At 49.1% G+C, this 24,066-nt stretch overlaps 1 protein-coding gene across 6 annotated transcripts; it reads right to left on the bottom strand.

Annotated features, from left to right (window-relative positions):
• Positions 1–1,214: 1,214 nt before the first annotated feature.
• ZIC4 (Zic family member 4) lies at positions 1,215–22,035 on the bottom strand. 6 transcript variants are annotated; one of them, XM_054482934.2, is made up of 6 exons: positions 21,627–22,035; positions 20,637–21,113; positions 17,975–18,059; positions 11,036–11,653; positions 6,115–6,430; positions 1,215–4,036 (listed from the first exon to the last, which is right to left on the bottom strand). In XM_054482934.2, coding segments are annotated over exons 2-6 (1,119 nt in total). In that variant the 5' UTR covers positions 20,736–21,113; positions 21,627–22,035; the 3' UTR covers positions 1,215–4,035. The 6 variants fall into 6 exon arrangements, 4 of the variants coding, with proteins under 4 accessions (XP_054338909.1, XP_054338912.1, XP_063518388.1 ...); XR_008501684.2 differs by lacking the exon at positions 21,627–22,035 and having other exon boundaries at positions 1,240–2,050; positions 3,913–4,036; positions 19,208–20,735; XR_008501683.2 differs by lacking the exon at positions 21,627–22,035 and having other exon boundaries at positions 1,240–2,053; positions 3,913–4,036; positions 19,208–20,735.
• Positions 22,036–24,066: the final 2,031 nt, after the last annotated feature.

Genomic DNA, 24,066 nt, shown 5'->3' on the forward strand with positions numbered 1-24,066 from the left:
ATGCTCCGTCGGTTAAAGAGCTTTAATGAGTGCTGTTTCTCAAAGAGGCCGGGTCGAGAAGAGGCCCCTCTAACCTGTCCGCGAGACGGAGGAAGGGGGCCCTTCCGCGAAATGAACGGGAGGGGGCGCTAACTCCAGTGTTAATGTCCAGGGACCTCCTTTCTCAGGGATCCCATCGATCCGGACATGTCTTGGTTTCCCCTCGTGGCCTCCTTTATCACACCTGCGCGTCTCTCGCGCGCCTTTGCGCGCTGGGATCCTTTCTCCCAATGTTTTACCCAGGACTGCAGCCCTTGCCCTACGAGTTGAGTCTCCAATGTGTTTTCTAAGGAGACCCAGCATTCCCACCCCAGGAGTCGTTGTCTTCCCACTCCATCCACCCCCTTGCTCCAACCAAGCCCACGGGAACCAACTTCTCAGGAGTTAAAAAAAAAAAAAGTGTCAGGCGAACTGCTCACTGAGGTGGCTCCTGAGCAGTAGGTGCAGAGACAACAATGTATGCGGGTATCTAGAGGTCCAGTGACCAAGCAGTGGAGGAGGGAAAATGGCTCTGGTGATTCATTTGAAATAAGTTTCCCAGTGGCTGGGCCAGATAAAAGTGGGCGTGCATCGGATGCTAAGACTCACCAGATATCTCAATCAGGGCCCAGGGAAGTGTCATGTGGGCTGTAGCCTCCCAGTCTTCAGGTATAGACCTTCGCAGGTATCTGAATGGAGCCTTGAGGTCTGAGCAATCACTTCTCCCAGAGGGGGTAGGGTCCAGCTAGGAAGATCTCTGCGGGCAACTGTGCCTGAGACACCGCACCAGGGCTTAGTCAGGTCTTACAGCCAAACTGTCCTGTCTTTTTCTTTCCTTGTTTTGATTCCCACCAGCTATTGGGCTTTTCTCTGGGAATTCAGAGGTGGTTATTTGACGTTGCTCTGAGCTGGAAATGAAGAAAGGTAGCCTTTCCTGGCAGACACTGTGAGCATCCTTTCAACTTTTTCCATACTATAAAGTATTAATAAATTGGTTGATGATGTCAGTGTCATTAGGGTGAAATTGGGATGAGAGAAGTCTTTCTCACAATAGCTGCTTTAGGGGGTCCCTCCATTTTGCTGTCCTGAGACTAGGCCCCCAGAGATATTTGTGTGAAGCTGTGAAGAAAGACAGGAGAGAATTGGAGGCTTCTGGAGGGTCTCGAATCTCGTCCAGGATGAAGAAACAATAACAGGACACCAGGATTCAAAAGAGGAAGGGAAACATCACATTATTTATTTCCAAAGAAAATAGCCAAATGGAGTGCCATGTACACAAAAGCCTTTGGAGGGAAAAGGAATCACAGATTTAATATCATTTACATTTACATATTTACAAGATCAAGCCATGGCTTTCAACCTTGTTGTTCATTCAACAATCACTTTCAGTCAAACAACTTTTATTTTCAATTTAGTTCATAATTTAACTGACACTAAAGAGACAGATGATAAATCACAAACAGTGTGGGTAGAGAGGGTACAAATAGTCTAAAGGTTTCAGCCAGGCTTTTGTGTATATGTGAATTATGATTACAAAATGTTTGCCTGTCTGTATAATTCACATTCATTGCAATTATTACATTGTCTCATAAATTAGCAATATAAAAAAACATATGGAGACCTCCAGTTAACAAATAAAATCAATATCAGGAAGAACATTTTGCAGCAACTATAATAACAGCATGGGTTATAGCTTGGAAAAACTTCTTTACAAGTCATTTATTCAGCACACACAGAGTAGGGGGACCAGCACATCCTTATTTATTAAAACCACCTTTAAAACCACCACAGGAGTTTTGGGGAAACCTGAACTGGGTGAAAGTTTCTTTGCTGGGCACAATATAAAATGAACAACTGCACATGTGAATGAGGGGAAGGATGGGCATTTACATGCATTTTCGATCACTGTGTTGTAGACCAAACCTTCTAAACTTCAATTGCCAAGATTCTGAAGGAAACAGGAGATTAATAAAACATCTCTCTCCTTCAGCTATTCTCCTTCTTATTAATGGCAGAAAGAGCTTGTTGATTGCTGCTAGTGAGAAGAAACACACAATGGGTCTATTTTTAGCAGAGGTGGCTTTGAAGGAGCAGGAGATATTAACAATTGCTTGGCTGCATTCTTAAGTTCCAAGGATCCTGCGCAAGAATATTAGGAGCCTGAGGGGTACCCAAAGGAAATCCATCTAGCTGACCCAACTTGGGCTGATTGAATGCAAGCCAGAGCAGAAAGAAGCAGACACACAATTATGGACTTAGGGTATGTATTCAGCTTGCACCCTCTCTGCATTCTTTTCCTCATGTCCCAAAGCTTGTCCTGAGGGCCCCCCAACTTCTGCATACTTCGCCAGGCCAGGCCCTGACCCTGATGTCTAGGCATTGCTTTTGTTTATCCCTTAGCAAGACTTAGACCTAAAGTTATGTATTGGTGCAGTGTGTGGATATTTTTTTAAAAGAAGTTAGATTTTTATCTCTTTAGAAACGGTTTGAAACTAACGGGGCAGAGGGAGTTTGACAGAGAGGAGAACAAATCGCTGACAAAGAACCTTTTACATTTCATCAGCGTTGTTAGGACGACAAGCAGGAATGTCTCAGATAATAACTCCCACTTCAAAGATTTCTCAGCTCAATAGAAAGCGGACCATCCTTTTTATTCAACCACAAGGACTGGCACTAAAGAAGACTCCACTGTTTGATTTTTTTTCACTGTGTTTATTTTTCCCCTATTCACTGGGGTACTTGGATAAAATAAACAACAAGACAATTAAGGGAACATGGACTTCTAACTTTCCTGCCATCTTCCCCACATCCCCTTGGCCTTGGGCTCTTGAGTTTGCATCTAGGACAAGTCCAGGCCTAAGGGTACCACTCACCCTGCCTTAGAAAGAAACAAGTTTGAGGGGCCGCAAGAGACTTATGGGATGGAGAGGAAGAAGAGTGGCACGGAAAGCCAGAGTGGAAATTCCCAAGGGCACAGTCTGAACTCCTCAGACTCCCCCAGGGTGGCTCCCTTCCCCCCAAGTCCCCATTAAATTTAAGCCTCCATCCTACTCAAGAGTCAGAAAGGCGATTTGCACAAAACTGAGCTTGGAATGCTCATTTGTTAAGCTTCGGAGCCTGCTTTAAAATCATTCATTCCTGAACCTGGAGCCTCTCTGGGGCGCAGTCAAGATGCACAGAGTCCTTGTGCTCCTCCCTTTCCTGAAAGTGTCCCCTGCGCCAAAGCCTCCCACATCAGGGTGCAGAGTGAACCCCTAAACGCGGGCAAGTCGGGTTCTAGAAAGGAAGTATATACTGGAGAGCGCAGTGACAGTATTAAATGGCTTGAAAGCAAAGGTCAGCGCAAATGTATCTTAATAGAGTGTCTGTAGTGAAGTGTGCCGCCTTTGAAGCGGCCGCTCCCCGCGCGTATTTCCATGGCGAGCCTAACGCGGCATGCTGATGCACCGTCAAACTCACACTTTCAACCCCAAAACCTGACTCTTTGAACAACCCGAGCTTGATTAGACCTTTCTCCTTTTCTTTCCCCTCTTACAAACCATTTCCTCGCCTTTAGAAACTCGCCATCAAACCCAAATGCGCCCTCTGATCACCGCAGAAAGCAGAAACAAAGGGGGCTGAGCGGTGATTCAAGCGGCTCTTTTCTTCCTTCACATTATTATCCATTTTTATTATGATCGGGTACAAGTGCCCATTCGCGTGGGTTTTGTTTACCGGAAATTAAATGAAAATGATTTAGTCCGCGTCAAACAAAAATATATACTTGTATACACAAGAAAAAAGGTCTGTTAGACGTAAATATTATGTCCTTAATGAAAAGCCTGGACGGGCTCCAGGCTTGGCCTTTCAGGATTTCAGTGCGACTTGCACATTGCCATAGAAATCCTAACTTACCATGAAGATGCACCGTGGCGAAGAAACACTGCTTTGTGCGCGGGCCCTTTGATGTAGCAGGCGCGAGATGCGGGGCGCTCAGCTGCGCGGAGCGAGATTACCTTGCGAGCAACGCGGTGGACATCTGTAACAAGCAAATGAAAAATTAAAGGCGATTAGTGGCCGACCAAACATTTTTGTTTTATTTCATTATTTTAGATTGAGATAGAAAGCAAAGTGGGGAGCCTAGAAACAGAAGAGAAGGAAAAAAGTCCTACTTCAAGAAAGGGGACTTTTTAAACATTGGCAGAAGCAGCAAGTTCCGCAAATGCCCTCTGCACCTTAGTGGTGGGGTTGGTGTTTCACTATGGGAAGGAGTTGTTTGTTGCCGACTGCCCGCGCTGGGTCAGGCAGCCTCTGGGCCCTATTGTATTAGGTGTAGGCAGGAATTTCAGTCCCCCTTTCTCAAGGACGGATTCACTAAGGGTGTATTTGGAAGATTGCATTTTTTATTTGGAGTCATGAAAATAGTTCCACTCCAGTTAGGATGTTATTTCATCTGATGAAAGTTGTGGGGTCTGGGGGAAGGAGTGCTAATTGTCTAATTGTGTCTGAAGAGGATAGAGCAGAAGAAAATTCATCAGTGGCAGGGCCAGGAATTGTTTGCTGGGCTCAGATTTTAAAATTGAGGTCTTTTGGGGGGCCCTCCCCAGAGAGAAAACCCACCTCCCTCCCCAATACACACACACTGATTTTCAAATTCTTAGGGAACTGGGATGAATCTGCCAAAGCTTTATTATTTTATTTTCCTTTACTTCTTCAAGTCTTAGCTAGGATTTTGGGGCAGCCCCATTCTCCCTGCAGATGGGGGGAGGGGGGAAAAAGGACCTGATCTTTTTCCCTTTGGCAACAATTGCAAAGGCCTTTCTCGCCCCCTCCTTCAACATCTGGTTCTTTTTTTCTGGGGACTTCATACGCAGCATATCAAATACACATTCAATCTAGACCCACTGGGTGTTTGCCTTTACAATATTTATTATTGTGGATCATTTCTCTAGTTCCCCCTACACCTTTTTAAAAATAAGGACAACATTGTGCAATTACTGACAAAGACCATCACCGAATTGACGCAATTCACCCAGACACGGCCGCCTAGGTCAGGTCTCTCAATTTTAGAGGCCTCGACTTAGTGACGTCATCAGCTTGCTCTACACCCGGAGCCCAAGCACCTACAAGACTCCACAGGCAACGCCTCTACAGGGGTTGGGGTGGAAAAACGGCCCGGGGAGGACGGACTCACAGCATTGAATCCTGAAGCCTCTCTGGTGTTCCTTTGTCTGTATTTCTTCTTGTTTTGAATTCACTCCCTACCCCAAGTATACAATGTATATTGAGTCTGTGGACGACAGGCAGTTGTTTATCTGTGTGCCCAGGCCACTCCATAGGGGTGGAAGCGTCTAATCACCACCCACCCACCCCCTGCTGAAAAGACGATGAATCTCCCTTATCTCCTTTATAGAGGAGGTTGGAAAAATTAGGACTTGTGTATTTTTTGTTTCAAAGGATACCTAGGGAAGGGGAAACCATAGGAAGGCAAAGAGAAAAGAAACTGGAGTCAAGAAAACGGCTCTGGAATTCCCTTTGCCCCCTTCCCTTGATCTGAATTTCTGAGGTTGGAATTAATGTCGGGGAGGGGAGGGTTAGAGTGGGGGTGGGAGCGGCCCAGTCCTCGAGAAAAATATTTCGCATTCTGCGAAGCATGCGGGAAATTTGTGGCTTAACTTTTGTCATCTGCAGTTGCCAGGATTGCACATAAATTCTCCAATTTTTTTTCCGTCTCCCTGTCTCTTTTCGCCCCTAACCCTGGTTTTATGATACCCAGTCATGAAGGCGCGTGTGGGGGTGATGGTGCTGAGTGTGACTATAGAATAAATAGGGGGACCATATTTATCTTTTAAAATAATGGACATTATATTAGCGTATTCAGTGAGCTCCAGCAACTATTACAGGTGGCCGGCCGGCCTTCCTTCCTTCCGCCCTGGCCCTCTTCATGCATCAGAAATGTGGCCTACTCTGCATTCGGTGTGTGCGGAAGCAGCAACCACAGAGGCAGCCCTAATACCGGAGGCGGAGGCGGCAGCAGCAGCAGGGCCAGGTGGTAGCTCCGTTCTGAGGGTCGCGGCAGGGGCAGCCGCAATGGGGCCCAAGCCCTGACACACGTACCATTCGCTCAAGTCGGCGCTACGCGCCGCCACCGCCGCCGAGGAGGCCACCTGGGACTCGTGGCCACAGTCCGACGAGGGCGACACGAGGGCAGACGGTGTAGCCGAATCGTAGCCAGAGCTGGGCGGCGGCGAGCGCCCGTGCACCTTCATGTGCTTACGCAGCGAGCTGGGGTGCGTGTAGCACTTGTCGCAGCCCCGCACCTTGCACGTGTATGGCTTGTCGCTAGTGTGCACGTGCGAATGCTTCTTACGGTCGCTGCTGTTGGCGAAGCGCCGCTCGCAGCCCTCGAACTCGCATCTGAAGGGCTTCTCGCCTGGCGGAGGCAACGCAGAGACATTAGTGCTCGTGGGTCGTGTTCCCGTCAGGTGCTTGCCACCCTCCCCCATTCGTCTCTCATTTTCTGGAAAAGAACTACAAAATATTTTCAGAAATCCCTTTCCATGGCGCCTCAGGTCGAGCACCCCTTTCCCTCGTGCAGAGAGCGCCCCCGGTGCCCTCTCCTGAACGCCTCCACCCCTCCCGCCTTCCTCGTCTGGGCTCATGGGGAGGGTATGGAGGAGGAGCGACAGTGACTCCATCTTAGTCGAGTTTCCATCCTCGAAAATCCTGATCCACTCGGGTTGTTTCCTCCAAATTTTCTCCACTTGGAACCAGAAGCACCTCTGCTCGGAAATACATTAACGGAGGGGCTCACAATATAGTTAACGGGGAAGCTCACATCTGCTCGATTTAAAGTTGCTGTTTCAGCCAAACTTCTCTGCCGCTACCCCGCCCAGCCGTTCATCCCCCCCACCCACCCCCATCCTGGCCCAATTTGTTTCCTAAAGTAGGTTTTGCGCAAACGCCAAAGCGATGAAATAATTTAAGGATGCGCAGCCCATGCACATTGTGTGTGCATAAAGTGGATTCGTGCTGCAGCGAAAGGTATTCTGAGCAATGATTCACTTCAGAAGAGATTTTTACAGGATATGGAGCCCCCTCCCGCTTTCCTTCTACCCCCTGAGGGCAAACATTTAGCAGCATTCTTCAGATCTTGCCTAAACCTTCCGGCATCCCTCCAGATACGCTCTCCAGCAATAATATTTTATTACGCTGCTCCAGAGGCCTCCCGGAGACCGTGCTGTGGGCAGCTGGCCCTCCCAGTCCGAACTGACTTGCGATGTCGACCAGTCTGCCCAGACCACCCCCACCTGGCTGTCGGGCCTCTCGGGCCTAAGACGAGGGTTGGCGCGGTAGGGTCCGCACAGGCCAAGTGGGATCCGAGGTCTCTACCGCAACCACGCCCTTGAGCGCTGCGGCTTCGGGAAGAAAACAGCTGCTGCTGTCAGGCCAGGCCTGGCTCCGCAGACTGGAGGGCGACCAGGCGGCTGGCATAGGCCGGGGAGGGGCTGGGCTCGGTGGCTGCGATGCCCTGTAGAGCCGAGGGAAGGCGCGAGTGCACGTTAGAGTGACAATATTGGCCGGAACGAGCCCCAATCGGGGAGCTCACGGCCACCTGAATTCGCTGACGTGTAAGAGAGGAAAGGACCCCGAGAACCCGGAAGCCTAGATTCCTGCCGGAGCTGCAAGTGCTGCGGAAATGGGGGAAGAAGGTTTCTGGGCGCTTTAAACAAATGGCTGCCTCCCAGCTCTCTGAGTTAAGGAACCGGCTACCTAGCGTCTAGCTGAGGAGGAAGACGCACAGCTGGAGAACTGTTGCCTTTGTAGTTGCCTCTCCCACCGCATCCAGGAAAAACAAGCGCTTTGGGGCTGGTTAGAACAAACAAAGCCCCAATTCCAGAGCCCTGTTGAGGCTCGGACAGAGAGGTTTGCGCACAACCTGCGCTTCTGCGCAATCAGCGACTCCTGAGCCCGGGTCTCCGGCACCACCCGGTCGCTGGATTCCCACCCTACAGGAGCACAGCGAGTACACTGAACCCTCTGGAAGGTGTTGGCACCTGCCATTTCGCGGGACACTGGCACCATTTTATAAAACAGTGATAGAAAGATGCGGAATAAATCAGTGTTCCTATTTGCCCCTATTTTTATCTCCTCTGATTCCTGCCAGCATTTGCAAACCCAAAACTTTCTTCCTTCTTCTCTTTCAAAAAAAAAAAAAAACTTACAAAAAACATACAATTCAGGGCCTGCAAAAGAAACCAAGGTTATTTTGAGAAAACAGAGGTGAAATGGAATTAGAGTTTGGTTCTCCTCCCCAACAACCGCCCCCCCCCCCAACAAAAATCCCGCCAAACGCTTATCCGATCTCGTGAGCGCCTCGCTGGACATTCACGTAAAACAAAAACAATTATTTCGCTCCAGAAGAGGAGCAGAGGAGAAAGCAGCAGTGCACTGAGTGATATCGGCAGCCGGGAAGTTCGCAGGCCCCTAGGAGGCCAGGTGAGGCCGCGCCCCAGCTTGCTCCGGAGCTGCAGGAGGCGCCCTGGTCTCCGCGCTTGACATCACCCCCGCCCCCCGCCAACACCCGGCCTCCAGTCCTTCCCCCTCCCTCTAGCTCCCTGCACTGCGCCCTGGGTGGGTGGGTGAATGTGAAGAGGCGGCGTTGGGCTAGGCCCCTGCAGCCCGCTCGGAGCTTCCTAGGCCTGGGGCTGCGCTGTGAAAACCCAGATTCTCATCCCAGAGGCCCAGCAGTCCGGAAAGGCCTCTTCTCCGACCCTGCGCCGGGTCCGCCGGACAAAGTTCAGAAGCTCGGGCTAGCTGGGCCAGCGCCATTTTCTCGCACTTGTGGCTGGATCTGGTTGTCCCGGCGACTGCGCCCCGGCGCGGTCTCTTCTCCTCTACCTCTGACTCGCCCTCAGACGCCGGGGAAGGTGTGGCTAGATCCCGGCCCCGGCCGAGGGGTCCCGGGAGAAGAGCTGGGTGGTGGTGGCCAGACAGAGCGCGGTAGCTGGCCCGCGCCTCCCTCCCCGAGGCACCATTGTTCCGGGATCGCTGTGACCGCCACAAAGTGAATCCTTTCGGTGCGGACAGTCGCCTTCAAAGCCAGGCCCCGGATTCAGGTCAGGGAGAATCTCAGCTCCTGAGAAATTTGCTCCTGTTTGCCGCTTCCGCGACTCGAGGAAATGAAACGCCATTAATATTTGAAAAGGCAATTATTTTCCTGTTGAATCGAGAACTGTCTTCATGAATAATTTGTAGTGAGGTCTATTGCCATTTGAGAAACATTTTTTTTTTCTCTCTCTCTCTCTATCTCACTCTCTCTCTCCTCTCTTTATGACTTAGGAGGGGGATTTGAGGGAAATGCCCGAGCAGGCCAGACTCTGTAGTTCGTTGTTGGTCGTGTTTGTTTGTTTGTTTTTGTCTGTTGTTTCCCCCACCCCCCACCGCTAATGAATCAGGACCGCGAACCGAAAGAACGCACAAAATTCTGTCCTGAAAACACGAAAACCTGAGCCAGCCGTGGCGCACGGAACTTGCTTCTCTGCTGTAGGTCGACTGTGCTAAGAATTTAACCATTTTCTGCTTCACAGAATTCAAACAGTGGGCCGGCAAAGAGCTGTAAAAGTTTGTTTGTTAAAAAACAAAACAAACAAACAAAAAAAACCCCTGTCATTAAAGATGAGTTCCTTCTCCAGCTCAGGACTGCGAGTCTACCTTCCGGGTGTCAGCCGCCAGCTCCCGGAGTAGCAGGCCTGAGGCCAGGATTCCAGTGTGACCTACCGCCCCTTCCCGAAGCTAAAACTTCGGGTGAGGGGGTGAGATCCATGCGACATTGTGGGAAACCCTGAAAAGAGCTCAGGGAAACCGTACACTTCCAGACAAGCTTTAGAAATAAAGTGCCAGGCTCCAAGTGGACTTTGGTCTGGTCTCCGCATGTGCCGGTGTCCGGGCCATGGACCTTTCCCGGGAAGGGAGAGTTTGGAGAGAAGATAGGCGTTAGAACAACTAGCCTTAGAAAGTTCTTTGACTCCAACAATTGTCGACGTTCCAGCAAGAATAGGGGCAAGTAAGGCAAGGCACCGGGCAGTAGGAGAAGTGGGGCACCAAGCTGGAATTCATTTTATTTTCTCCTGTCCCCACCAGTCCCCTTCTCCTGCCCCCAAAATGGGGGAGGGGAGAAGATGTTGATTTCTTAAACTTCCAGGGAGGAGGAGCGAGAAAACCCTAACTAAGGAGAGTACAAACAATGGCTGCTAAACTAATTAATGTAACTTCACAGGCTGTTCTGGAAGTGTGAAAACTTTCTTCTTGCAGTTGTATTAATTAGAGATACTCTGGCCAGAGGAGTTCAATTTTGCAGGCTCTTGAACGATACTCCTTTTTTTCTGTTAACTAGAAGTAGCAGATGTAGTTGACACATGTCCCCATTTCCCTTAGCATCTTGGTAAATGATATTTAAGGTGGATAGGTCCCGTTAGGTCTGTGCTAAAGCGAAAGTGAGGGTTCACCAAACATCCCTAGTGTCCAGCCACCAAGGCTCAAAAATACGTACAAAGTTAGCCCATTCGACCCCCAACTCCTAAAGAAGGTTCCAGGGCCTGGTAACCTCTCAGTCCAGGTGGGCCAGGTTATCAGGACGACAGGTGGAAGAGTTCTGCCGCGCAATTCCAAAGGGACCAGGAAAAAACTTAGACAGCTGTTCTTATGTCTTTACGACTTTGGGGAACAATGTTGTTTTAAAATATCTTAAAATCAAACTCTTAAGCAGACAGCACATGTTTGCACACACAGGGTCTTAGGCACGTTCACCCTTGTCCCCCCGGAACAGAAATCCCGCACTATCCTCCCTACACACAGCCTCCGGAAACTTCTGTGATTCTAAGAATAGAAGCGAATAATTAATATTTTATGGCCTTGGCTCATGGAAACAACACCAAAATATTTTCCCCCTCCCCTCAGTTGGGACTTGAGGAAATCCAGACCCGAGGGCCTGCTTCCCCAGAGGGTCCGCACGCGACAGACAGCGCCGAATACTGACCTGTGTGAGTTCGTTTGTGTATTTTGAGATTTTCTGATCTAGCAAAGACCTTCCCACACCCCGGGAAAGGACAAGGGAAGGGCTTCTCGCCCGTGTGCACGCGGATGTGATTTACAAGTTTGTATTTGGCTTTGAAGGGCTTTCCCTGGCGCGGACACTCCTCCCAGAAGCAAATGTGGTTGGCCTGTTCCGGGCCGCCGACGTGCTCCACGGTGACGTGCGTGACCAGTTCGTGCATGGTGCTGAAAGTTTTGGAGCAGAGGCTCGGGGTCGCGGTGCCGTCGGCCGCCAGCCACTTGCAGATGAGCTCCTGTTTGATGGGCTGGCGCATGTAGCGGAAGAAAGCGCCAGGACCGTGGGGCGCAGCGAGGTTCACCGTCAGGTTCATGCCCCCGTAGCCGTGCAGGGCTGCGGCAGCTGCCAGGGCGTCGCTGCGGGCCGCAGGCCCTGGCGGGAAGGGCTCTGGCCGCGCGTACATATCTCCAGGGAGCCCCAGACGCAGGAGTCCATTCAAAGGACGGCTGGGGGAGGCCTGGGGAGGCTCCTCGTGGAGGCCCGGGAACACCGAGGGGCTGGAGGCGGCGGTGAGCTGGGGGCCATGGTGTCCAGAGCTGCTACCTGTTGTCGAAACAAATAGCACGCATGAGAACGGGTGGCGTGGGCTGCGCGCTCTTCCCTGGGCCCCGGGGGGCAGGCCCAGCCCTGCCACACTACGGCCTCTGCAGTCAGCAGTGGAACTCAGAGCCAGACGGCGCCAGCAGTGAACCCGGTGGGCAGAGCAAGGCCAAACACCTACGCCGCCGTTGGGCCGGATTGCTGTTCGGCCAAGTCCCCTGCCGCGCCATGAGCTAGAGAGGGATGGTAGCGGCAGAGTAGATGTAAGGGGTAATGGAAGGCGCAGGGCTGAATCTGTGGGTTGCTGGGGGTTCTGCTCCAGAGGGGTAGGAGCTGAGCCCCAAGCGCACTTTGGCGGCTAACACCCCGGGGCGCTCCGGGGCACGGTGCCCTGCGGGGAGTGGAGGTGACAGAAATGATGATGTTGGAGGTGGTGGTCGTTCTGAAGCGCCCCAGCCGTATATATTTTCAGTGCCCCGCTTGGCTAGGAGAGGGCTGCCGGCAGCTTGCCGGCCCACGCTCCCCGGAGCTCCCTGTACCGGGCCGCTAACACCACTGCCACCTGACAGTGGGGAGGGGAAAGGAAAACCACACAAAAAACTTCTGTAAAGTTTTTTTTTTCTTTCTTTCTTTCTCTTCTTCTTCCCAAGGTTTGGATTTGGGCGCGCCCACCCCCTTGGCTATTAATGCCTACGCGAAATCCTGCACACTACAGAAGTAGCAGCAGGGCGCGTTAGGAAGTCAATAGAGATTCAGGGCCGTGGCCTGGACCCACAGAGAGGAACAATCGCCTGGGTAGCCCATTGGCCCGCGGCCGGGTCCGACGTCAGTGATGACAGGTCCTGCCGCACGCGGTCGGTCTCTCTCTCTCACACACACACACACTCTTCCCCGCTCCAACCCCCACCCCCTCACACACCTCTCCCCCAAACACATACCCTCTTTCCCTCCCTCACCCCACCCCCACAGCATCTCAAGCTTCCACTGCTCATGCGCTCTGACCCGGGCACAAATCCTTTTCTCTCCCCTTGAGCCTCCTCCCCCTCCTCTCCGGAAAGCTGAGTGGATCAGCTTTGACTCAGGGCTCCTGGAAGTACTCGGGGCTGGGTTATGCCACCATTCACCACAACTTTGGGGAGGCAGCATTGCGGGACCTCAGTCGGGGCTGATGGGTAGCATCATGTGCACAGAGATGGAGGTCTGGTTGGGCAGTTTGTCCCTGCAACCTGCAAGAGGAGGGGGTCGGGATCGAAGGACTGAAGGAAGTTGCTGACTCAGGAGCCAGGAGCTGAGAAACTCCTAGGCTAGCAGCCGCTGAGCCTAATTTTATTTTCTGGCTTTCTCCGAAATGACTCGTTTCCTTCATCTTTCTGGTCCTTTTCGTCTCTCTTATTTTCTCCAAACCCTCTACCTCACCTCGTCTTCCTTTCTTCTCCCCTCCCCCTCTTTTTCCTCTATACTCTCTTCCCATTTAGCCTTGCAGGCCCCTCCTCCCCGGTGTTGGAGAGCTCAAAGACGCGCGAAACCCAAGGATCTGGCTCTGACCAGGGACAGGATTAGGCGGGAAGTGGTGACGGCCTGGAAAGGCTGGGCTCGAACCCATGCCTTCCTGAAAGGACTCTCCCCGCCACAAGTCACACCCACCCGCGGGCCTGCTGGCCAAAGAAACAAAGGAGTTGGGCGTGCATCCAGGAGAAACAGGTTTTCGCTCTCGGATCTCCCTGGGCAAATCAGAGATCCTGAGCGCTATTCCCTGCGGTCCTACGGAGCCTCTGCGAGAGGGGATTTAAGGGTGACTTCCACTTTCAGCTTCCGCTACTTGTTGCCTGCGGTCCGAGCCTCCTCTGCTTCCTCCTACCTCGTCTTAGGCCTCTGTAGAGAGTGCACGCCGCGTTTCCCCTTCCAGGCTCTGAGAGGGCCCTGCAGGCTCGTGGCCGCCTCTGACAAGATGCCTTCCAGTGCTAGGGGGGCCACCTTGGTGGGATGGGGGTCGGTTGGTTGAAAAAAACTTAAGTTCTGGCTCAGTCGAGTGTGGCAAAAGCCGGTAGTCGGGGGTTGGGGGGCTTTGGGGGCGGGCGGTAGCCCTTTGTCTGAGCCGACCGGCTAAGGTCAGCTGCGTCGTCCGGCGATTTAAAGGGCTGCTGGCCGGGACTCCTGCCTTGTCGCTGCAGCCGAAAATGCCAGCCTAAGTGCTTGGGCTTCCCTGGCGGCCATAAAAAGTGTCGCCCAAACAGAGAAAGGCTTGTTTCTTTAAGAAAAGTTTTTAAGATTGAGTAAAATATCCCATACCCCTTAGCAGAGGCAAGAAGTTTCGGCAGATACCAGCAATGCTGAATAGAAATTGACTGAACTGCCCCTCTTCCCATCCCCAGCACCAAGGCCTATTCTTATACATTTCCTGGTCAGTAAATAAGGCTTAAAAAAATTTTTTTAAAAATAATTAACTGATGTATAACAGTTGGCAGATTCTTTGAGACCTTCATTTAATGCATTGTTCCTCCCTTGGGTGCACTTTAGGGAGGGATTAACTTCCACAACAATTTCTTTCCACTTAGACACGTCCAGGTCTTTCTGCTCCTCCTACAGGAAGAGCTTGGATGACTCTACCACTAGATACTCGTCAGTATTTAAAAAAATAATTTTAAAAAGTTAGAGAAGAGTATTTGACTGCCAGACCCTTACTCCCTACTCTCAAAACCAAGGGCTTCCACACAGCAGTTTTGTGACTAGACTCTCAGGATATGTCTCCCTGGCTTTCACTTTCTCCCACGGTTTACTCCTACACCAACAGGCACCATCTCTCTGATCCTTCCCCTGTCTTCCCTTCATCCAAGCAGTGGCTTGGCCAGGTTTCCAGTGAAAGGTTTACACATCTCAATGAGTCATTTCACCTCACAGGTGAAATTTCACCTCACAGGTGTATGTTGAATGATGCAATTGTCTAGGCAACTCTGGACTGAACCTATGAAGGGCTCCAAAAAGCAAAACAAAAGCCAGAGTATGTTTTTACCTGAGACTCCTTGCCCAGCTGTTTTTACTATCTGCATCTTGACACCGAACTTGTTCAGCTTATGTGATATTCAGGTTTAAGTGCAGGGGAACTTCTGCAATAGTCCGGCAATTAAAATATTTTTTTCTCTGCTGGATCCTAGGTAATCTAAAACTAATAGTTCAGAATGTTTGTCAAACTCATTTTAGCTTTAAGACTCTGATTTGCACAAACACGGATTTTTTTTTTTTTTTTTTTTTTTGAGAGGGAGTCTCCCTCTGTCACCCAGGCTGCAGTGCAAAGGCGCCATCTTGGCTCAATGCAACCTCTGCCTCCCTGGTTCAAGTGATTCTTCCACCTCAGCCTCCCAAGTAGCTGGGATTACAGGCACCCACCATCACGCCCAGCTAATTTTTGTATTTTTAGTAGAGACAGAGTTTCACCATGTTAGCCAGGCTGGTCTTGAACTCTTGACCTCAGGTGACCTGCCCGCTTCGGCCTCCCAAAGTGCTGGGATTACAGGCATGAGCCACTGCACCTGGCCAGATTTCTTAATATATACACCATGATCCCACCTCCATCAAAAGCTCTGAATAACATTACGGACAGATAGGAGAAGAGGGGGTTTTAGTTGTTTCAGGCTGTGGAACCCTTAGGAAGCCTGGTGAGTCTGTTGAACTCCTAATAGTCCAGTATTTGCTGTGCATATTCATCATAGAAGAAAACATTAACTTTCCAATAGAAGGTTGTGAAAATAAAGATGCATTTTTTTCTCATCCAAGTTTATGGGCCCTCTGGAATTCTAACCACTGACTCGCTGGACTCCAGGGTTAAGAAACAGAGGTTTTATACACATAGTCTGCTAGCATACTACACACTTTCTGTTAGTCACTTTGCCTTTGAAAAGCTTTGAACTTGTGTATGACTTTTTTGTGCCAGCAGCAAAAGGGCAAACACATCTGATTCAGCCAAAATCATGGAGAGTAGGCTGGCCCCATGGAGCTCCTTCCCAGATGCAGCCTTCTCTTGAAAGCTGAAAACATCTGGACCCATTTTGGGTAGCTGCTTCTTGCTTGAGTAGCCAGGTCACTGAGGTTGCCTGATCTTTGCACGTTCCTTAGAGGTATATGGTCTATATGTTGGTTGGCTAAACCCAGCAATGGGACCAGACATTCTCCTAGAAGGACATTTCGCCAGAGACAGCAATAAGGGAAAACCAATTGTACAAATAATATTTACAGACAAGGAACTTTGGGCAATTACATAAGGGTCTTCAAGGTATATCTTTGAAATAAGCCCCAAAGCAGTATCCAGTTAAATGTGATGGGGCATCAACATCTGAGAGGTATATTTTAGTCTTTAGAGAGATCATTTTCAGTCTTCCAGAGCTCAGGAAGCAGGGAACCCAGGCTACAGAGATTATCAATTGAGCTGGCTAAGGAATGGTGTCTCCTCAGTGGTCTTCAGATTTTTTTTCCAGAAACATCTCACTTTACCTGCCCCCAACACCAAATGCTTGACTGAAGCATTCTATTCCTACCCATACCTGAAACTATAGCATTGTTAAGTCTACTTTTGTGCTTCATTTGTAGAGAAAAAGAATATCTCACAACCCACAGATCTTTAGCACATGTCAAAATGAAACACTGGAAGCTTGTTTTCATGGGGACCTATTTGGAGCATATTCCACCACTAGACCCCAAATATCTCTCAATCATCAGAGCCTCTGCAAACCAGTGCCCAGAATCATGCCCCACGCACTTTTGCTCACCCTACCCAGATGAATACAATGACATAAACAAGTGATTTCCTAGTTCTTTTCTAGAAATAGAACATTTGGTGGCCCCACCATCTGCCAGAACTCCTTAAATCACTGGTTTGAATGTCTGATCTCACTCCCTTGGAAAGAAAAAAAAATGGAGGATATTTCAGATCAACAGCTGGGCTATTTTTCCATTTTAATATTTTAAGCAATGCTAAATTAAATGATGAATATTAGTTGTAAGTTATGCCCAGATCAGGAGCTGGGCCTTACTCAGCTGAGGGCCACTGTACAGAACCTGGCTAGAAACAAGTCTTGTCATCTGAATGTTCTGCATCTAAATCAATAGTCACTTGTTCAGTTCTTTCTTCCCTTTTTCTGGCCAGGTTGCCACCCTAAACAGAGGTAAATTTCTTTAGAGGCTAGTCACAGACAGACTTCAAGATTCCTACAGAGGGAGGTTGTCTCTATTCTTATGCAAAGAAATAACTTAAGCTGCAGGAGGCCATCCGTATTTCTAAGCCCAAATTGTGCAAAGGAGATGAGATCTACTAGGATTTTGGCAATAAAGGAGGATATTCTTCTCCTCTGCTATGGAAATTTGAGTTTTAAACATCATTAATGGAACTGAGTATGGAAGAAAATATACTTGGATATGCTTTAATTTCCAAGCAAGGATTCTACAAAACATCCTGTGACAAAAGCTTAGGAAACATTGCTTTTGGATCTTCCAAAACAGTATTAAGGAATCAAAACAACTGAATTTACATAATAACTCATACCTCTCTTGAGACTTTTGCTATTAAATCATCGCCAGATAATATAGAGAGCCATTTCCTGGGTTGTCTATTTGACTTTGGTTAAGAAGGTTCCTTTGTCTACCAATGAGGGAACATCTTTGGAGGCAACCATCAGCTAGTGATATAGTTGAAATGAGGAAAACTAGACTCCTGGAAGGGAAAATACCCCACACTAAATCATATGCTTATTCTAAATGGAATATTAAATTAAATTCTTCACAATGAAGGTATTCCTGACAGAGCAGCTGTCAGTCACTCCCTGTTCAGACACCACATTGTGGGAACCTCGTCACTACCACATTGCAGAAGGCTGGTATCCCTGGTAAAGATGATGTATATCATGTAAACCCCATCATCCAGATCAAAGTCTGCTTCTTTCATGGAAGCCAATACATGTCAAACCTCATTCCAATCAAATTGTCTGGAAATGAATTCAAGATGAATATGTCATAGAATAACGTGACAGTGGAATTGCAGAAGGTCAGGGGTGGTTGTTTCAATGAGAGAATCGTCAAATATTAATTCTGGAACGTCCAGATGAGTAGGCATTGAGGGGGATTAGCTGGATGCTGGTGGGACGTTGTGTCATTGATTTGTGTGCAAATGTATTGAACACTAAGGAGTTCTAAGTTTCATTTGAACTCAAGAAACCCCCCCCAAACTCTCAACCCAACATAAACAAAAGACAAAACAAAACTTCCTACTTAAAAAAAAAAAAGAAGAAGAAGAAAAGAAACCAGCAAACCAATATTCAAAGGAGGATTTTAACTTACTTGACTCTTTAAGAGTGTTTCGGTAAAGCCGTAATCGTTTCCTCATCACCAAGGATGTCTTGTATCTCATTTTCTGACTTTGAGCCTGTTTGGGAAGAAAAGAGTGACAGTCACTAGTTAAACAATTTTACACGTCTGTGTGGCAACATTCTGTGGTTTGAATGTATGAATGAAAGAAGGAGTTGATCTGAAGATCTTTCGGTCTTTCTTTGACCATTTTCAAATTTTGAAGCTAAAGAAAAGGATTCTGCCGGGAACTGCCCATATTGCAAAATGATATATCTTTGGTGATAAAAACATTGAAAAATTATAATTTCCCAGCTAGGCTTTTATTTGAAACTCCTTTGTTGTTTCTTGCAAGCAGAAGTAAGCTCTCTTTTAGTCAGTGCTCAAAAATCTGTAGCTTCTCAAATCTGAATTAATTGCATAAGAAACATTATTTTTCTGAAGTTTATTAACTGAAATTTAGTGAGGTGTGGTGGGGAGAGCCTACTGAACTCTGAGAGGTTAGCAGCTAAAATTTGATTTATAAATGTTGGAACCAAAAGGAGAGGAATTTCTTTGCAGGTTTTCAAATCCTGTTCTGCCTGTGGTGGCGCAGAATTCCTTAGCCTCACATTTCCCACACCCCAGACCCAATTGGGATTCATCACCGGTTGACTTTTTAAAGTTAATATAAAATTTGTCAGGTTAAAAAGGTATAATTTTAATCATTTGGTTCAAATCATCCACATTTCATAGGTGAGAAGGGTAGAAATAACACCTCCCATAAGATATACACATTACTCATCAGATTCACTTTGTGACTAAAGCTACCAAGCCATTGGTCACCTTAAATACTTAAAGCCATCCTGAGGACCTCTGCATCTGTCAGGCAAGGCTGAGGCAGTTGAGCAGCCAGACAGAAGCATCTACCCGGCCCCCACCCTCAATTTGGCCTAGAAAGAAAAACAGTCATTGAAAAGGTCTCAGGCTGGACAAACACAGCAAGTCCTCTGTCAATGGGGATGTCTGCCCACAGAACAAGCAGTTGTTTAACTTGTTGAACCACAGGCCAAATCCAAGTGGGACTCTGTTATCTTAAAGGGTATCCAGTTCTCCATGCACAAAGATCTCTCTCTCTCTCTCTCCTCCTCAACCTCCAACCTGAATTCCAAATAGCTTGGCGGCTTTTACCCTTCCATCTCCCCTCTTTTCTAGGTCCAGGCCTGGGAGGCAGGGGGGTAGACTCACCTTTTCCCAGAGGGTGTTATTATTTTCAATTCTTTCTAACCAAAAGGCATTCTTCCCCAAAGGTAATAAGCTCCTTCCAGCACAAATCAGGAAAGAAAGGAGGCCTAACTTTGCATTCCTACAGAAGGGTGGCATGCTGGGCGTCCTCGCTCTGAAATTTCCTCATGGCAGGATGTCTGGCATGGAAAAGTCCTGGTTGGTTGGCAATAATAGAATTTGCTCTTTTGCTTCTGGGGGAAATGGGTGTGAGGTTCCCTACAGATCCCTGTCCACCCATAAGGCAGCCCCAACCCAACTTCTAAGAGGTCTGGATCACTTCTGTCCCAGGTCCTGTTAGCCTTTTGTGCACTACAGACCCATAGACATGCAAACAAATATTGCAGAGATTGGACTAGGGCAGGCAACAGGGACCTTAGGAGGCTCTCTATAGCATTTCCATCACACAGCCTATACAGGGAACTAGGGTAAACATCTCCTTTAGTTCAGACTCTGACACCACTTAGCAAACAAGCCAGTCATCTTGCTGAAAGAGAGGTGAGAGAATTTGGGAGCAATCCTGGGGCCCCTGGACCTGAGGTCCCAAACAACCACGGAATGTAGAAACTCAGTTTCGTTTTCCCCAAATACTTGATCCCCACATCAACCACGGCCTCCTAATTACCAGTCCATAGCACATCCTGGAGACCTTTTGGAATCTGCCCTCCTGCCCCCACCTTGAGAAGAAGAACGGGTGCCAGGGAGCTCCAGTGATTGATAGTGCCGGAGGAGAGCCAAGAAGGTGGGACAGTGGGTAGGCGCAAAAAGCACCATTTTTATTTGGGGGAGCCTCGGAAGCTGCAAATTGTGGGGCCGACCTAGCCGGCGCAGGACTACCCAAGGTCAGAGGTCAGCTGCAGCTGGAGACTTCAGTTCCAGAGCTGCTCCTTACTGACTAGCCAGCAGGCGCGGGAAAGGCATGCCCACCTCTCCGCTGCAACTTGTCCCTGGCGGGCGCAGGGCAAAAACCCTGAAAGCTGGCAGGGAGCTCTGAGCTAGAGAGGAAACTGGCCCCGGCCTTTGCCCGCTGCCTGATTTACTCATCTGCACCCTGCACCTTTCTGGCTCCCCTCCATTCGACCCTCAAGCTCCAGGAGTTTGCTGAGGCTGGGTTGTGCAGGGGCCTTTACTCATTCTCCGGTTCTCTAGAGGGAGAAGCTTGGGTTTCCCAGCTTGGGCTGAAGTAAGTGTGGGCAGCCTCCGGGTGCCCAGAATAGAGCCCAGAATAGAGATACAGAATAGAATATCAGTAGATCAGGCTGGGCATTTAGCCCTCCCTTTGAATCACCCTTCCCCCAACCTGCAGGCGGCTGAGACAGGAGAAAAAAGAGCGGCATGCAGTGGTGTGGGTCGCTGCGAGGACAATACTGTCGGAAAGCGGGGAAAACATGACCTTGAAATCCAAAGGGAGTTTCCTGAAGACGGTGACGGCCGAAGTGCAACCCTCCAAAAGCCCCTCCGCTTTCCTAAGACTTTGACATGGGCCATTCATCAATCCCAACTTTCAGGTCCAACCTTTGAGCCAGTCCTAGCTTTCTTTCACAGCTCAGCTCTATTCCCTCCTTACTGGCCCCTAATTTCCAATGTCCCTGGATCTAGGCTAGGGGCCAGAATCCTAGGAGCTGCGGTCTGCTCCCCAGACAGCTAGTTGCTGCTCTTGTTCGCATTGGAGATAAAGAAAGCCAAGTCCCGAACCCACTGCTGGCCGCGCGCAGAGAGCAGATCCCAGCAGTCAGCTTCCTGAGGCAGGACCAGGATGAGGGAGGGCAAGGAGCCGCCCGGAGGTGGACTCAGGCGGCATCTGCCGTCAGGTTGGGGTGGAGAAGTTCCATCGTCTTGCTGCCATCTGGGCTAACTTGGCGCTTTGACCCTGGAGAGGGGAAGCAGAGACCCTCCTAGCCACCCCCTTGGGGGCAGAGCAGAGATACCTCCTGTAAAGGCCCCCTCCCGGCACCCGCCTTGCTCATTTTTCGCGAGGGAAGCTCTGGGCCACAACTTCCATTCTTGTGCCCACGGTGGGGCACCCAGGCAATTTACAAGGAGAGAAGGGAAGGCAGGCAGGCAACAAACTGCTCCTGGTTCCTGTGCCAGTGGGAGCCCCATTTGTACCCCTTTTCCCTCCTCCTGGGAAGAAGGGATGGACTCATCCTCTGCGTTGCCCCTTTGCGGAAGGGCCCCCTCCTCCCCTTAGTGTCAGTGGGGTGGGGCCTGTATCCACGATTGGGGGAGGGGGGTGGGATGAAGGAGGAGATGGGGCAGAAAGACTGGCCGGGCCTCTTCCCCCACTGGGGTTTGGGTGCCAGTGGCCCCCTTGAGGGCACTTGCTACCCGGTCGCTGGAGGTACAGGTCTCATCTGTCTGCCCCCTGGACTCACGCACTTACCCCACTCCACCTGTTGCCAGGATCGCCTCATTTCTGCACATCATTTCGGGGTGGCTGAGAGGGGACCACAAACCCCTTCAAGCCTCTCTTTTGTGGTTCCAGCAAGGCGGTCATCCTTCACTTCTCCTTTTCCAGCTTTCGGGAAGCAGTTAGGGAATGTATGATGAAGCAGAAATGAGCCGTCAGGATGATATTTTAATGGCTTATATGTCACGTTGGTGTATGTGGCTTTGAACTGGAGCCGCTCGCGTTTCCTGCAGAGAGCGCCGCAAATCCCACTTGATAACTTCTACAACCCACAACTTTTTTTTTCTCACATTCACTCTTACCCTGTATATTTAGATGTGTTTCCTAAAAATACCCTCTTGTCAACGTCCCCGTTGGATTTTCCACGGACTGGAGAGGAGAAGACTGACTTTTCTTTTTTGAAGAATTATTTTCCCTCTCCCCCTCCCAACAGCTACCCTTCCCCCCTTAGGTCCCCTCCCTTGTTGTGTGTGTGTGTGTGTGTGTGCGCCCGCGTGTGTTTCCTGAAAGGCGGGCGAGGTGGGTTCAATATCTATTCTCCCTAGTGAGAGGAATACAGCCTCTAGAGAAAACTTCTCCTTGCAGATGAGGTTTTCTCAACTCCAGGGGAAGCAGGATCCAACTTCCCCTTGTAGGTAAAAAGACTTAGTGCCTCCGATATATCTTTTTTTTTTTTTTTCCAACCAAGTGAATAATAATTTTTAAAGATACCTCGGCCCTTTCTTTACCTCCACTCCTCATTCCATTCTACTCAAAGTTGGTGGGAAATGCTGGGCTGCTGGACTCAGACTTGTTGATGGGAACAGAACAATTAATTTTTTTTCCCGAATTTATATTTCCCAGCACAAGCACAAATGCTCAGCCAGGTCCCTTCAGTCACTGAGAAATCATCCTGGATACCCAAGCCGACTTTTGAGCAAGCACAGCCCATGGAAAGGGCAGTTCCCCTGGCCAGCCCCAAGCGAGAATCTAGTTGGTGAGAAGATCAGAAAACCAGAAAGGCGAGGAGCGGCGGATGCTGACCCTGCCTTCCTCCAGCCGGTGCAGTCAGCGCTGGCGTCAGGGCAAAAAATATATTCATTTTCATTTTCCTCTCGCTGGGGCACGGTGAGTTTCCTAACCCGGCCGCCTATGAAAGGATGAGTTGAGGTTTCTTTGTTTGGAAAATAGTTTAGGGCTTTGATTCAGCTGCAAAGAAGCCAAATGAAGTTAGAAACAAAGGGTAAATTGAAGGATTCCGACTCTTGGCTTTTTGTGTTTTCCTTACTAGAAAATAATTAGACCTAATGAATATGCAGACGCTTCAGCTAAACCCTCGGCCAGGACTGCTGGGTTTTAAACAGAGCTGCGGAGAAATGCAACCTTCATCCCCACAACCCCCCGCATCCGCGTGCATTTTTTGAAATGCATAAATGTTGCTCGGCTTAATTGATTGAGTCACAGGGATTTTTTTTTTCCTGCTTTTAAGTACCATACTCCCCTACCTTTCAACAATCATTTTAATATATAGTCAATGGCTCTTTGTGGAAGGGACAAAAAGAAACTACGCGCAGTTGTTGAATAGACTTTGCGCTAGGCAAAGACAGGTTAATCGAGGGCCGCATCGCGAAAACAAGCGAGTGTTGTATGTTTGCACTGAATCCAAATGTCTGCATTTTCCTAACTAAATCAAAGGGAGTGTTATTTCTTTTTCTGCTCACTCATCTGAAGGTAAGTAAATTTTCTCTGGCGATCAAAAGCCTGGTCGGCAACAAAGACCGCGCCCGCTTTTTCCACCGTCCTGGTGTGGCGAGTTGCGGAATTTCAATAACTGTGACAAGGGTGACTGATTTGTGAACTAGAAAAGGTTTGAATGTCACAAAATTTACATTGGTCCTATCTATTGAGGATTTAAATACCAAAAAACTATTCGGAGATCTCTAGGGAGCTTTGGGCAGCCCAAGGGAACAATGGCGCATTGGGAAATTTACAGTTTTACCTGAATGAAAGGGGCCCAAGTAGGGAACAGGAGTGAGGAGAGACAGGGTTAGCGGGGGCAGCCGAAGGAGACAACAGAAAGGCAGAAAAGAGAAAAATAACGCAAGAGAGGGAAAAAGTAAAGGAAACTGGCAACAACGTTTCAAATTCGCCATTAAAAAATTCAAACCTCAATAACCTGGGAACTTAAGCGCTTTCATCCACCTGTGTGTGTGAGTGTGTGTGTGTGTGTGTTTTGGGGGGGGGGGTGCGGTGGTGCAGGAAGTCTGATTAGATAAAAGTGAGAGATACAGACGCTACCGGTTACACTGAGAAATTACATTTTTTGTAAAGAGAGCATAGTGCCCGTGTGCTCCCAAGATCTTAAATTATAAACAGGAGGGGGTCCAAGCAAGAGGGAAACAAACTTCAAAAGAAGCAAATAACAAAAGCCTCT

The sequence above is a fragment of the Pongo pygmaeus genome, chromosome 2 (assembly GCF_028885625.2).
Source record: "Pongo pygmaeus isolate AG05252 chromosome 2, NHGRI_mPonPyg2-v2.0_pri, whole genome shotgun sequence".
Classification (NCBI taxonomy): domain Eukaryota; kingdom Metazoa; phylum Chordata; class Mammalia; order Primates; family Hominidae; genus Pongo; species Pongo pygmaeus.

Coding starts and splice junctions, on each gene's coding strand:
- ZIC4 (XM_054482933.2), bottom strand. CDS start 19,342: ATGCCACCCTTCTGTAGGAATGCAAAGTTAGGCCTCCTTTCTTTCCTG. Junction 11,654..17,974: donor AAACACTCTTAAAGAGTCAA/GTAAGTTAAAAT, acceptor TTTCGACAACAG/GTAGCAGCTCTGGACACCAT. Junction 6,431..11,035: donor ACACAAACGAACTCACACAG/GTCAGTATTCGG, acceptor TGCCTCCGCCAG/GCGAGAAGCCCTTCAGATGC.